General features: G+C 36.7%; 1 protein-coding gene across 5 annotated transcripts in view; it reads left to right on the top strand.

Annotated features, from left to right (window-relative positions):
• The window catches only part of SORCS2 (sortilin related VPS10 domain containing receptor 2), a 521,645-nt gene that overhangs the window by 406,174 nt on the left and 100,235 nt on the right, over positions 1-15,236 (top strand). For all 5 annotated transcript variants that reach the window (XM_058838960.1, XM_058838962.1, XM_058838961.1 and 2 more), the window contains exons 4-5: positions 7,708-7,872; positions 12,593-12,666. In XM_058838960.1, coding sequence (XP_058694943.1) covers positions 7,708-7,872; positions 12,593-12,666 — 239 coding nt within the window. The remainder of the gene's footprint in view (positions 1-7,707; positions 7,873-12,592; positions 12,667-15,236) is intronic.

Genomic DNA, 15,236 nt, shown 5'->3' on the forward strand with positions numbered 1-15,236 from the left:
GTGATTCCTGAAAGGTAAGGACTTTAACAGCTCATTTCCTAGTGCCAGCTACGCCTTCAGATATGGAAATGGACAAAAACAAAATATATGTGAGATGTGTGAGACACATCTGAAGCACTTTGTGGATTATGCTAAAACAGGCATGATGTTTATTGTTTTCCAGTCCTCAGGAACTTCTCCCAGTCTCTGAGCCTTTCAAAGATCAGTGATTAGAGTCAGCAGCTTCAGCAGCTTTGGAGGTGGCCCAACTGGTTATTTGACCTTGTTTGTGTTTGCAAAGGTGTATATTCACATATACACACACATTTCTCACCTACAAGTTTGGAAAATGCTACTTACTCTTTTTAACTTGTGGCAGTCATTAAATACCTTGATCTCCATAAGAAGTACTCTATAAAACTGGGAGAGAGAGAGGAATAAATGTGCTTGAAGTTGATGCTTCAAGTGGTAATAGGGATGTCTTGGGTGCCTGTTGGGAAGATCTTTGCCTATGAAAACACCTGATGAATATTTGGTATTGGAGGGGAAAACTGTGCATAATGAGGGTCCCCAGAGTAATGTTTTGAGATCTCCTTTTTGTAGGCTTCCCAGAAAATTCTTATACAGCCTTCTAACAGAGCTGAGATTGGTAGTAAAAGACCAAAAGGCATATCTTTAGTAATTTTAAGAGAGAAAAGTGTTTACCTATTACAGAAGATGATGAGATCCTGATCAATCCAATATGAGTGATAATTTTAGCCACCACATCTTCCTTTCCTTCATGTTTTCTCCCTATCACTAATTACCATCCATGTAATTTCTCTTTGAGCTTAGTGCAGATTTTGCTGTTGACAAATTAATGGCTGGTGGCTAGGAACTGTTTGAGCTCTTTCTTCATTAATTTACATCAAATCACATATGCAGTCATTTGTTGTGCATCCATTATCCTGTTTGGAAAGCATTGTTTTATACCTTGCTCTGAGATGTGTTCAGGCAGAAAATATTTGCAGTTTAGTTGGAGGTCTACAAAATAACTTTTTGAATTAGATTAATCTGTGAATGCCTAAGCTAAAAAGATCAGTGTGTGCCTGTTTTGTCTGGTAAATACTAATGTTTGTGGAAATATCAGCAGGAAAGAGTGAAACTTGCCCATTTCTGCTTTTAGTGCAACTCCCTTTTTCTTTTCTTCTGAGACACAGAAAATGTTCTTTTTTCATGGGCAATATAAAAGCAGGTTAGGGAACATTCCCCTGCTGTGACAAGAACTGGCAATATGCCTTCCCCAGTGCTATTCCCCACTCAAACTGCTTATTCAGAGCATGCTGGAAAAGACCATCTAATTTAGTACTTGGTATACTGGAGTGCATTGATTTAAAACCAAACTTTTGAGTATGTGAACAAACATATGAGGACCACCCCTCAAATCATCTCCACATTGAATTTTTCTCACTTTTGATGTAGGATTGTACAAGAAGAATTAACAATAGCCAGGCTACACATTGGACTTTGCAGGAAGATCAGAGAACTCTTCTGTTTTTACTGTGACCTTTGGCATATTCATGCCTTTCTCAGTATATTGCAGGAATTCCTAATTTGCTTAAGGTGTGCCAGTTTTATTGAATTCCCAGGCTGGCAGCATGAGGTACTGCTGCTCTGAGATGTTTTTGAAGAGAGCATTTCTCATGAAAATTTGCACAGTCATGGTGGTCAAGTGGCAATGATTTTTTGGTTCTAGCAGGTTATAGATGCATGAGTTTTGTTCATGTGGAGGAATTGGTAAATTATCAGGTTGTGTATCTTGCCCTTCTCTAAGTGAGGAGACAGATTAATTGAGCTGTAATTGGTATCCCCTAGAGACTTGTCATCCTCAGCCCCTTTGAGGTGTTCTGTTCAAAAGATCTGGCTGATTTAGGTAGATACAGGTTGCCAACAGGGCAGAATTTTCAGTCACTTCATCAACACCAGTCAGAACACCTGTAGCTGTTTTGCTGTGGGCATTCATTATTACGATATATAAGTGCCCTTAAACTTGATTTCACTATGGTGAATGCCCTAAAGGAAAGCAAACCATTTCAAAATTATTTTCTTTTATGGTCTGATTATATTATTTCAGGCTTGCCTTGGTGCAGTATAAAACAACTGTGCTCTGTCCAGTTACTCTGAACACATTTTTCTGTTAAGGTACTAACTCTGGTTAACTCTGATGTTCACTCCCTCTTCAGTGCATCTTACATGTTACCAACTGCTCCAGTTACTAACCAGCTTATTTTGAGATCCTGACCTCTAAATATTCATTCCACATCCTAAAGTGTCTAATATATTGCTGATACTAGATAAAAAATATTGCACCTTCCTTTGTGATATTCCAAGTGATTAATGAGCTGACCACAACCCAGGGGAGAAGAAACTGTGATACATGCTTTCCATTAGCTCCACCAGGATTGCTTCAGATAGTCTTTGATTGTATCCTGAGATTATGTGATCAGTGTAGCAAATAATTCTCAGGAATCATCCTTAATATTCCCATTTTCCCTTCCCTTATGGTGGTCTTCCTAGAGACTAGTTGCTGTTTTGAAATGCTTCTGTGTGATAGCTTAAAAGGGACTCTTCAAGAGAAAATAAGAATTCTAGAGGAAGCTGTGAGTGCTTAACATAAGAAGTAAAATACTGTTCTGGGGTGTGTGTAAGTTCCTTTCTATCTGTATTCCACCTAATTCAGTTGGACACAGAAGCAGACTTATTAGATCCACTTATAACTTCACATTTGTGAGGAGTGATTCTATAATGCAACTTCCAGGGAAAATCTACAAGATTATGCTGCAATCTGGGAGACATTTTATTTTACTCTCGGCTTGGAGTTACCTTGGGTTGATTTTTTTAGGTATTGTTTTTCACCACTCTGAGAGTAAAGGGACTATATTTCACTCTCACTTAGCCACTCTTGAATTATCAGGTCTCTCACACCATCCAAAATAAAAATCATAACCCTTTGCAGTCCACTTTATGTGTTTTATGAATGCTGCCTGAGAAGCAACATCTCATTTACAAGTGGGACCAGGAGCTTTAGTAATATCTCTCTCAGCCTAGTATATCTAGTAACATGTGAATAAGATAAATTGTAAACCCAAGAAAAGTCGATGAGCTACTTACTCTTAAGAATGTTGAGGGTGTGATTGCAGTGCTGTGGAGCTCTGTGAATCCTGCCCTGAGATTGGCAGTACTGGCACAAAGACCATTTCCCTTCAGAAGTGTGTAGGCACAGAGGATTCTGTGCTGGTGTCATCAGGCAATGCCCTGTGCTCAGCAGCCTTGTCTCCAGTTTAGCTAAGCACCTTCATCTAGGCATGTTCTTAATGGCCTTAAGATGAGGGATGATAGATTTGAATTGGATATTAGGAAAAAGTTCTTTACTGGGAGGGTGATGAGATGATGGAAGGATTGCTGTTCAGAGTAGTTGCTGGTGACCCCACTTCCTGGAAGTATTCTGTGAAATTATTTGACCTCAGTGGGGATGGCTCATAAGTTCACATCATTAAGGGTTTTTTCCTGGAGTTGGTCCAGCATTTTTTGGGATTGTATCCCCAGAGATGAACCCTCTATGTCCAGTGGGAGTTCAGCCTACTGGGGGTGGCTGAGGGAGTTCTTCCTGACCATGCTTGGCTTCTCAGTGTGTGTCTGCTGTGTGCTTAAATGAAGAGCCAGTGTATTTTTTTCATTTCTTACTCTGCCCAAATGAAGTTTCTTCCTTCAGGGTCAGTATAGAGTGCTGAGGTGTGTCTTGATTTCTGGCCTTATGGAGGATTATAGAATTTAAAAATAGCGTGTCTTGTCTTTCTCACCACTGGCTGCAGAAATCTACAGCAAGTCAGATGCTGTGAGTGTAAAAATCTATTCATCATGGATATTTTTACTTTTTATTTTTTCTTTTGTAATACTAGGGAAATAGAAAGGACAATAAAAGCTACAATTAAAATTAGGATCAGTTGCTGAAGCTGAAAGAGACAGCACAATTGTAATATGTTAGAAAATTGCCTTGTTTTAGAGAAAGTGCTGATTAAGATCAAATTTGTCTTGAGTTTAAGTTTTGATTGGACCTAAACTGAGGGGAGGGGGGGTTATATTTCAGACACAGTGCAAATGATGCATGTTAATATCCTCTGTTTATTGCCACTTGAAATTGCAGCATAGCTTTGAATTGCTGCCAAATCTACAGTTAAGACTCCCAAGTAATCACTATGATTATTCCAAATCTTCATGGTAACAGTGAAAGAAAAAGTCTGTTACGCAGAGAACTGTAGCCTAAGCCATCAGAATCTTTTCATCCTTTGGGGCTCAGATTCTGATTCCACTCATAGCAGGAATGGTTAGACATGCATATTGGCCAATCAGTCTTGAAAGAGAGATTAAACAAATGGATTTAATTATGTTATTTTCAGATTTATTTGGTTTTTCTGTTAACCCCTGCCTGACCGACTTTCTTGAAATGGGGAAAAGATTTTCTGAGGAAAGGCTTTTTAATTTTGGAATGGTTTAATTGCTGTATTGGCATTATGTAGTTTGTTTTTTTTTTTCTTTTTTATTAGATTTTTTTTTCCCTTTTCCCTTTGTTCATCTTTAGTAGATATTATTTTTACTCTTTTTTCTTTACAATCCATAGCACTGTTTGTCTCTGTGAAATATTTTGTTTTTACTTCTGTGTAGCTACTGAAAGTTGTAGACTTACATCTGACCTGAATGTATACACGTGTTATTATGGTTTATTTGGCTTGATGGAGATTAAGTACTGAGGTCTGAGATAAACAGCATAATATAAAGTTACAATTTACTAAAAAAAGGTAGAAGAATCTCACAGGAGTGAGAAATTATGTGTAACATTTTTAAAAGGAGCTCAAGTTTATCTGTGCTTAAAATCTGTTCTGGTTTTTAAACACACAGTTATTCAAGGCAGTAGTTTATTTTGAGTTAAAACCCTCAGCCATCACTGCTAGTTGGCTCTCCAGACAGTATGTCCCAGTTGCATCCCTTCATCAGTTGCTTGCAGTTGCTTTGCTACTTGTTCCTCTTACAAAGTAAATAAAACTAGTTATGGAAAGCATCTAATGTGGATACAATATTTACTCTGGAGCATTTTCCCAAATAACCAGTGTTAGCCAGCAGGCAAGTCTGAGCACCCGGTGAGTTGGCTGTGGGAAGGAAATCTGTGTGTCTGGCACATAATGATCAGTTTAAACTGTTGAAATATAAGTCACAACACTGAGTGAAATTCAGAAATATTTATTTAAATGAATTATGATGTGTGTGTGAATAAAAGAATAGTTAGAGACCCTGCCATATACGCTTATAAGTCTACAATCTTTAGGCTATTTAAAAAGATAGATTTAACTCCAAAAGATACATAGTATTTTTGAAGGACAGCATTAGCAAATATCACAGTGTGTTTGCATTACATTATAACAAGCATTTTTCTTACAATTTCAGTGCTGTTGAATCCATTAGATATGCCTACATTTAAGCCTCATTAACAGTGAAAACTATCCCCTATTTCACAAATAACATTCCTTTATTATTTTGAAGCCATAATTTTGATATGTTTTGGAAGTGTAAGATTTAAAGGGTCAGAAAAAACAAAAACAAAAACAAAAAATAATAAAAAGCAAGACAATATTCTGTAGTTCAGAACTTGTACTGTTCTGTACAAGTACAGTTTGTGCCTTTTCTGGGGACCAGGTCCTTGTCTCTGTTCTGGTCACAAAGAAACAGGAATGAGCACTATATACCTCTCTCAGCAGGAAAATAGTTTGAATTTATTTATTTCCAAGAGAAAATAGACATTTTAAACCTAAGTCACAGATGGGAGTCTGGCAAGAAAGTACAAATCTCTGTGCTGGGCATAAACACTTCTTCACTCCCCCTTGAGATGCAGGTACAGGGACAGGGCAGCAATGGCAGGCACCTTCAGTTTTAGGTTCATGCCATGCCCACTGCAGAAACCCGAATAAATGAATGTGTTACAAGAATCTTTGAGTGCTCTATCTAGGCCACCAGCAGCTACTGGTGGAGTGTAGATAGTAATGAATTAAACTGACACTGTTTGAAGCACTTCCCAAGAGACAGAAAGCCATTGGATACAGTAGAAATAAGAAAAGGCATTTGTGGAAGTGTCATTTACAGGGGCTTTGCAATAAAAATGTCAGTTTCCTACTCTTGGGTAAATTATATCATTAAAAAATACAAGATTATAACAACGTAATGGGTTATTATTTTGCTCTTCTTACTGACCTAGTCATGCAGCTAATGGAGTAGATTTGCCTTAATATATGCTTCAGTGTGGGATTTCAGCTCTGGACCATGAACCTTGAACTATCTGCAGTTGGCTCTCTTGTTCAACAGTGTATTTCAATAAGTGCCCCATTTGAGGTGCATGAAAGCCCTTGAAATCAGTGCCACTGTGTATGTGCTTCAAGGACAAGTGCACATGCTTAAGTTACTTGTCAAATTGGAGCATCTATAAATGTTGAATTTATAGTTTTTTCCCCCCAAGACCAATTGCAGTAAAAGCTCAGCCCAGCTGTCATATCTATATAATTCATTAGAAGTTTCAAAATTTTAACTTCAGCTCTACTCTAAAAAAGAGACTACATAAAAATTATACTGTTTTTGTTAGTCTCTTTCCTTCTCTGTATTCACATTATTGGAATTCTGTTTGCATAACTCATTGCCATTTATCTCTGTAAGCAATTTACAGTCACTTTATCACAGTGATCAGTATTCTGTAGTGTTTTCTGCACCATTTGCTGAAAATTCTAAATACATTTTGAATTAAGGATTTTTTTTTTAATTGTTTTTGAAGTGTGAGCAAGAGAGAGCCCAGCTGGACTTTGAAAATCCAGTTTGTTTGCAAGCTATCAGTTGATAAAGGCACATTTTTGAATGCCAACTGGACCCTTTTGATCTGGAAAAACAATCAAAATGGATCCTCACATTGGCAGTTTTAGAACCATGATGTTACAACAAAAGGTGAAGAAGTTGAAATGCGTGAAATTCTGACTAAATTATGTGGGGGGAATTTCTTTGTTGTTTGAAGCTTGACATAAAGGTCACACAAGGACACAGCTCAAGATATTATCTGGAGTCAAGGCATTGTTTGGACCTGAGAAGGAAATGCAAATAATTTATTGGCATAGTCTTCTGCATCAAAATGAACTGCTTTTTTATTCAAAATATTTCAGGAAGAGGAGAATGGTGAAACAATGGAAAGATATTATAAATAAGTTCTTTCTCCTCGGTCATTCTTCTGCTATGTCAGTGATTATTTTTACATTTAGTAGCCTCACTAGATAAAGAGATGTACTTATATGGACATGTTAAAATAAGTCATTACTAGTATTTTTTTTTTTTTCATTAGTCTGGAGATTTTATCATGTGGCCTCGTGTACCTGGTACAAGCACCAAAACCCAAGGCAGTCATTCTGAGCAGAGATGATGAGCATAACCACTTTGGTATGGGTTGCAAGAGAATTTATAGAATGTAACAGATTTGGTCAGGGAAGATTAATAAAATCTTGCAGTCCTTATATCTTAGGTGATTTGAGTTTCTTGTCTGCAGAATTTTGATACATAAGGTAAGGTGTGTACAAAATCTGACATTTACACAAAAAAAATATGGCTGTGTTGTCTGTTATAGAGAAATCAGGCTTCTAAAGGAATGTTGTTGTTTTTGTCTTATAGATAATTCTCGTAAGTTCTTCCCATAATGACCGTGACCAAAGCCTTTTCATAAGCACAGATGAAGGAGCCACTTTCCAGAAACAACCTATCACTTTCTTTGTGGAAACTCTCCTTTTTCACCCAAAAGAGGAAGATAAAGTACTGGCTTATACCAAGGAAGGCAAGGTAAGGCTTGAAGATACCACATTTCTATGAAATTCAGGAATTACTCTGTTAAGATTATATAAAGCAATACTGACATGCTGATTAGTGTTGGGTTTTATGAAATATAAATTGCCCAGAAGGAATTCATATAGCAGTTTTGAGATTTATTTAAATATTTATTTTATTCATGTCCAAATCTTTGTGGTTATGGTAGTTTCAAATCTGTCATTTTCAGTTGATATGGATATTGGGAATATTTCTCCTTCTGCATAATACAGTTAAATAATAATGAAACATGCTTCTCCCTAGAAAGTGACCATAAACAATTTATACTAGAGTAGAAAGTTAATGAAGTTGAAATATTGCCTCCAAAAGATGTTCACAGGATATAAAATAAACTCATACAAAGCAAACTGCAAACTCATATAGCAGAATAGGATTTGTGGAATCAGTGACTCTGTAGGAATGTAGAATAATTATCTCATAATTATATTATGATGGCTTTATACCACTTTCAGATTCAGGAGCTGGTCATGTTTGTAAATTTTTACCCTCTTTCAGATTCCTTCTGGTTAAACTGTGAAGTCAGTGTTCTGGGTGGGTTGGGCTAAGCACTGATGGGTGTGCCACCCTCTCTAAGTGTGTAGCTCATCTCTTTTTCACAGTGCCAAAACTGCAGCTGCAAACTCGCTGTCGTTCTGGTCCTGGTATCAGCCTTGACTCACCTTTACTCCTTACTCCTGTTTTGAGCTTAAATTGGTAAACTCCAGTCCATTTTACCCTCACCATACCTCATAGAAATTGTATATTTAGGTGGTGAGATAAGTCAGAGAAGTTGCACATTCTGCAGCCAAATATTGCACTGATTCCAGTGATACTATATCAAGTCACCCTTTTGGACATGTTTTTGAATATATAAATTAACAATATATAATATTATATTATTATATTAATATATAAGCTGATCCAAACCAATTCAGGTATGTACAGGTGTTTGCAAATAAGGATAGAACTAGAATAAAAAACATAGCAAACCAAAGTCACAAATTGCACTAAATATTTTACTTAGCTTTGATTTGAAATCCTAACACAATTAAAAATAATTTGAATGCATGTGAAGTAAATAAAATACTTCATGGAAGTAAAGAAAAGCTTTTGTTATGAAAATATCTTTTTTGGTTTGACTTTTGTTCCTGAGAATAGATATAATTACTGAATTTTTTATAGTTACAGAGTGGCAAAATTGTGAAGTGTAAGAGTCCAAAGTGCATTGAACAAGTAGTCCAGCCCACAACAAGTGGGTAGAAGTATTTGTCAGAAGAGAGCAGGAGGTAGAAGCACAAAGTGAAGCAGTTGGTTTGTGTTTTGATTAATTAATTAAGTTAGGAATCTCACAAAAGGAGTAATGCTACTATTCAGCATGCTTAAAATGTGACTAGACAAAAAAAAAAACACCAAAAACCCCAAAAAAAACCTAAAAACAAAAACCTATTAAAAAAATTCAGTAAGTAGTTCTGCAGGAGTAGCTGGAAGGGGTTAGGTAATCTGATGGACTTTTCTCAGGCTTTCAATGACACTAAAAAGAGTCAACCAAAGAGTCAACTTCCTTGACAAGTCCTACATCTTTACCTTAGATGTGTAGGAATGAAGGATGCCTTTGACTATAACTGGGTCAGTAACCTGCTTATGTTTTGTATGAAATCTGATATATTTGGCCTAGAAGGAAGAAGAAGATAAAGTGATATTGGCAGAGAAGGAGTTGAAAATCAAAATTGCAACTTGACACAAGAAAAGGTCACTGTACTAAAATCAATGATCTTGAGAGAGAAGGTTGATCTAAAATTGCCCTGAGGAGTCAGTATACTCTAGGTTTTTGAGTTAAGTAACTTTACCTTCCCTAAAAGAAAGTCCTATCAGAATGTAACACAATCTAAAACTCAGGAGAAAACATTAGCTTCTCTTACTCAAATGATTTGTTACAAAGGCACTTTGGAGACTGCAAGGAATGCAAGGAATCAGGTCCTTCATAAAAGGAAAGGCCTTCATGGCCTTTTCACAACTTTTGATTCGATTTAGGGCTTATTTCATATTGCAAAATATGCATTGTTCTTTCATTCAGAACCCTAGATTCTGTTTAAATAAATCCCTAGCCTCTAGCTGACACTATAAATGAATGCAAATCCAGTCAATGTGGTTGGATTAATCCATTTACTGCCTCAAATCTATATGCTCTTTTTCTGGCTACCCCTCCGTTATAATGAATAACAATCATCTATTTGCTGAGCCTACATAAATGCTTTTAGATTTTTTTAAAAAAATTGTCAAGGATGCAATAGATTTAATCATTCATTTGGAAGCAGAAAGAGTGAAATAATGACAAAACAGAAAAATATTTTCAATATTTTTTAAAAATCTTTTTCACTCTTTTATTGCACATTTTTAAGTGAGAATAAGCAGAATTATAAGACTTACTAGATCTGTTTGCTTCAGCCAGAGATTTTAGCTGTCTGCTAAAATAACTGTTTTAACATCCTATCTAATCTCATTTAATAGTTTTATCATATGTACCTGCTGAAAAACAGAATACATATAGGTCACTTGGTTTTTTTTATTACAGAAAGTTCAATGTGTATGCAACTCATCAAGTTATTTTTTACCTATTTCAAATACTGCATCAGTTAAAATTTCATTTCAGTTTGAATATGCCTTATTAGTCTTACTTCACTCTTCGTGCAGTAAGATTGCAGGAGCTTCTTCCCCCTGCAGAAAGCCAAACTGTTCACTCCTAAGCTCCCAGACTTCAATCGTAAACGTGTGTGTGAGCAGGCAGTCTGGGTTTGGGGGAGAGGGGCTGGATTTGGTTTGGCCTTTGGCTTCTCTTGTACCACTGTCATTGTTTAAAGGGTGAGAATCTTTCATTTTCTTCTGAAAATGAAATTCATTGATGACAAAGATATATCCCTTTGTTCATGTGCCACTGTTATCCCTTATCCTAAATATTTCTCTTGCCTCTTGCCAGGAACTTCTGAATTCTTGGCTTTCTTTGCAGCTTAGATAACAGGGTTAAGATAGTGCATTAAATGATCATCTGTCCCAGATTTAAACAGTCTACTGAGGGAGGTTACCCAGTGAGCAGGGACTTTTTAGAAAAATGGTAAATGCAGTGGTTATCTTTTCTGCAATGCCTGTGGTGACAAGGGTTTGAGGAAGTAAGCAGCTTAGGTTCTTCACCCTGCACAGTCCAGTCCATTCACAGTCACATCCATCCCCCGAGGAGGTTGCTCAGAGCAGGATGTTATAAAATACCCTGGCTGCAGAAAATCCTAAGCCACATGAAATTAATACCAGAAATCTAGCAAGCAAATCAGGATCCTGGCTCTGCAGCCCAATCATTTAGCCCATTCATGAGGATGAAGAATTTTCAATCCCCAATCATTTCTGTGTGTGTGTAGACTGGGTCAATACTACAGTAAGCAGTCTGAGTCCTCATTGTTGTTTCCTTTCCTGTGGTCTGTCTGCTTTAATCAAGTGTGCAGTGGAAGAAAACCCAGTCATTGTGAAGTACAGAGTAACTGGGAAATTCTCTTCTATCTCTAATTCAAACTTCAGCAAATTTACCCACAGAGTTTATGCTACGTTACCTCAACCTTTATGTTTACATATTAATATTGCTGTTTTTCTATAGTAGAACATAATAGATATCTGTGGGGGGTTTTTATGGTTTGTCATTGAACCTGTCATTTTAAAACATAAATATTCCTTACTACTCCTTATAAGACACTTTCCCCCTGAACAGTCAGTTACTGAATTTGTGTCTTCTACATCAGAGAAGAACAGTTTTACTTGCTTTTTTATCCCCCTTATTAGAGACACCAAGAGAAAACCCATCTTATGTAAATTGGATCAAATAAGAAATGCATGCAGACAGCGGGGGGCTTTAAATCGGTCTTTTTAGAAGTCTGATAGAGACTTTCTATTTTAACTAGAGGAAACACATTTTGAAGGCAAATGCTAAAGGAAGGAGATTTGTTAAGAGCTATTTTAGATCCCACATTATTCTGGGGGAAAACATCTTTCATCTGCACTCTTGATATCCATCAATATCATTAGCATTTGTTTTTTTACCAGGGGGGAACTGTTCATAGAGAAGGTGGAGCTGGAATCCTTCTCCTCCAGGCCATCTTCTGCCTCTGTGCTGAAGGACCACTTCTTGTGGGTTACAAATTAGTGTCTGTGGAGCAAGCCCATAAGTGCATCTCTCATCAAATCTCTTAAGCATTTCTGTAATATATTTTGGTCCTATTTTAGCAGAGTTTTAAATCCATTGGCTTCCTGGCTTAAGTATTTTTGATGGCATTAAGGCTTGAAGCATAGAGGAAACATTGCTTCCCAATGAATGAGAAGGAGAAGTGCCTTTTTACCATCCCTCTTGTGTAACCATGCTGAGGTAAAAAAGAATCTGACCCCAAAGGAATTGTGTTTTCACAACAAAAAGTCGTTGTTACAGAATTTTCTTTATTATAGATGATATTCTAAAATAATTTCTCTGTGAAAGGCTGTTACTCTGAAAAACAAGGTACTGAGCTCCTGGTAATGTGTTTCTGGGTTTGTTTGGTTTTTTTTCATTTTAATTTGTGTACAATCTGTCTTTCTAATGGTGATATAGGGTCTGTCTTTGAAGCCTTACAGTGTTATCAGTTTCCTATAATCTAATTTTTCACTTTTTTTTCTCCTTTTCTAGATTTATGTATCTATTGACTTGGGAAAAAAATGGAACCTTCTGCAGGAACGAGTTTCTAAAGATCATTTTTTTTGGTAAGAAGTCTGTTATTTTTGAAATAATAAAATGAGCAGTGAAAGTATTTCATTCTAATCCAAGAAGATGTTTCCAGAGGTACAGATGGGGACTATGTGAGCCTTGGCATCCTTTGCAGATGGTGGCAGTGTTTCTGTACCCACTATTGCAAAATCAGGGTCATGCCAGGGATCATACTGAGTATCAGCACATGGAAGGGTTATAGGTCTGGATCTGTGGAGCCCAAGATTTAAAGCAAGCTGCAATGTTGAATGAAATTTCTCTCTATTTTACTCATGAAATTGATCTTTAGAAAAGAGAGGGGTCTTTGTGTAGAGAAAAATCGACAAAGTTTTTTTAAGAGAGGCTGGATCATACCTAGTAACTGGAGTAATATATACACTTGCACTGCTAATGGAATTGGTGAAAAATATGACTTTATTGAAAACATATATATCTAATTATTTCATTTTCAGCTCAAGTATTATGCAGAAATCTCACATTTTGCATGTATCTCACAAAGTATTTAAGGAGTGATTTAAACAGGTTGACAAAAATGTTTGAAAAGTTACTGTCCTTATTTTAAAAAAAAGTAATTATTTTGAAAATGGTATTGATTCTTTAAAACCAAAATAAAACTTTTGATAGTGTTTTAATTAATCTTATTTTTTAAATGGGTCAGTTTCACACTCACTTCTATCTTTCACAATTTGTAAGTATGCATTTTTTTATTGCAGGTTTAAGTCATACTACACTAGACGCTCGTGTTCCCTAAATGGCTTTTAACTTCTAAATGGACTCTGATCCTTGTCAGTTGTACAAAGTATAATTTTCCATATCTCTATGGAAACATATCTGGCTTTCAGTGGTATTTTGTGGTTTGCTGGAGTTGGTGCCAGTATTGCAATAGATGCCTGATCTTGGTTTCATCTGTGACCCTCACAGTTTTTCATGTAGTTGTTTTACTCTTGTGTCAAAATAAATATTCATCCTGGCCATACCCAGGGTAAAACAAAACAACAAAACAAAACCTGCCTAAACTTGTGGTTACGAAGCACAGAGAGGTGTTATGGTATCTATGGCTGCATTGCCCCACTGCCCAAAGCATAGTTTGGTGAGCCCAAGGGTGTGCTGGCACGTGTGCTGCTGCTGCTGCAGCCAGGCAGGGGCAAGGTTGTGATCAGGGCAGAGATACACGGACACTTCAAATCCTGTCTGAAAGAGCTGGGGGCACAAGACCTAACCTACCCTGCTGCCTTTTTGGTCTCATTAGCCCTGGGCACAACACACAAGCCTTGTCACACTTCCAAGCGCCTCATTTCCAATCTGTAACCTACATACTGCCCATGATTTTGGAAAAGTAGCCTATGGTTGGGTTGTAGAACATTGATCTGATTTATTCCAGTTTGCCTCAACCTTATCTGCCAAAACAGCTGAGTAGACACTTTCTGCTTCCTTGCTCCTGCAAAGTATAGTTTTGAACAGCTATTGAACAGCTTATTTCTGCATAGCAGGTAGAGTTTCATAACTTTTTAAGCCTTTACCCTGTGGAAAGGTATAATTGTTTTCAAGTAGCACTGTGTGTCAGAAATGTCATGTCTGCCTCGTAACCAATTCTTCCCTAGCAAGATTATTATATAGGATGTAAATCATGAGGGCATGTGGTTATCTGTCTTTAATAAAAATATTTTAAAGTGCATGAAGGTTGAAATCCATCCAAGTCACTAACAGAGAAGAAATAAGAGTGGAAGCCTCTCTCTGACAGACTTTGTTACTGGAGTTTTTTCTCATCTGACACTTAGCACACTTAAATTATGAAAAATACAGAAAACAACTGAAATGTGTGTCAGTTTTGCTCCAACCCAAATAATCTGTCACTGTTTTCTGTATGTAAGGATTAAAGCCAACAAGAGCATGTTTAATATTAAGTCTGTATTTTGCTGTGTTTCAGAAGCCTTATGTTTCCTTATATCATTTGATAGGAATAACTCCAATGTAGTACTTCAAAGTCATGGTTGTTCATAAATATCACATTCCTTGCAAATAAAAATTATAAATTTGAAAAGTCTGTACATCTATAACCAGTAGAAATATTTTCTATGGGATTGTTTTCCTCTTTTCTATATACAGACCAGAGTGATTTCTCTCAAAAACTGTATCAGCCAGCAACAGCAAGGATTTGGAAGCAGATGTTTAGTACATCACTACCAAATTATCCTTCTCATAAAATGACATAGAATAAAGATATATATATTACTTCTATCTCATATGGAAATTTGCAATATATAAAGAGTGAGATGTGAGTGGAGAGATGGACATGATGGCTTTCCAGTGGGAGTTTGTCATGTGAGACTTTCCAGTATTTTATGGCCTTTGTCACCCAAATTATCTGAGTGCTAGATAGAAACAGATGTAAGAATTTGGCTTTGTAATAGTTTGACTGTAAGGTCACCAGGTCTGGTGTTGTTTTCCTGTCAGCGTGCATTTGATGTGTTAAAAATATTGTGTCAAACTAATTGTACCTCTCATGATAAATGAGGGCATGGCTCTTGCTGATTGTGGCTGGTTGTGCCAAGAACATTTCACTGGG

This window comes from Poecile atricapillus, chromosome 4 (assembly GCF_030490865.1).
Source record: "Poecile atricapillus isolate bPoeAtr1 chromosome 4, bPoeAtr1.hap1, whole genome shotgun sequence".
NCBI classification, from domain to species: Eukaryota; Metazoa; Chordata; class Aves; order Passeriformes; family Paridae; genus Poecile; species Poecile atricapillus.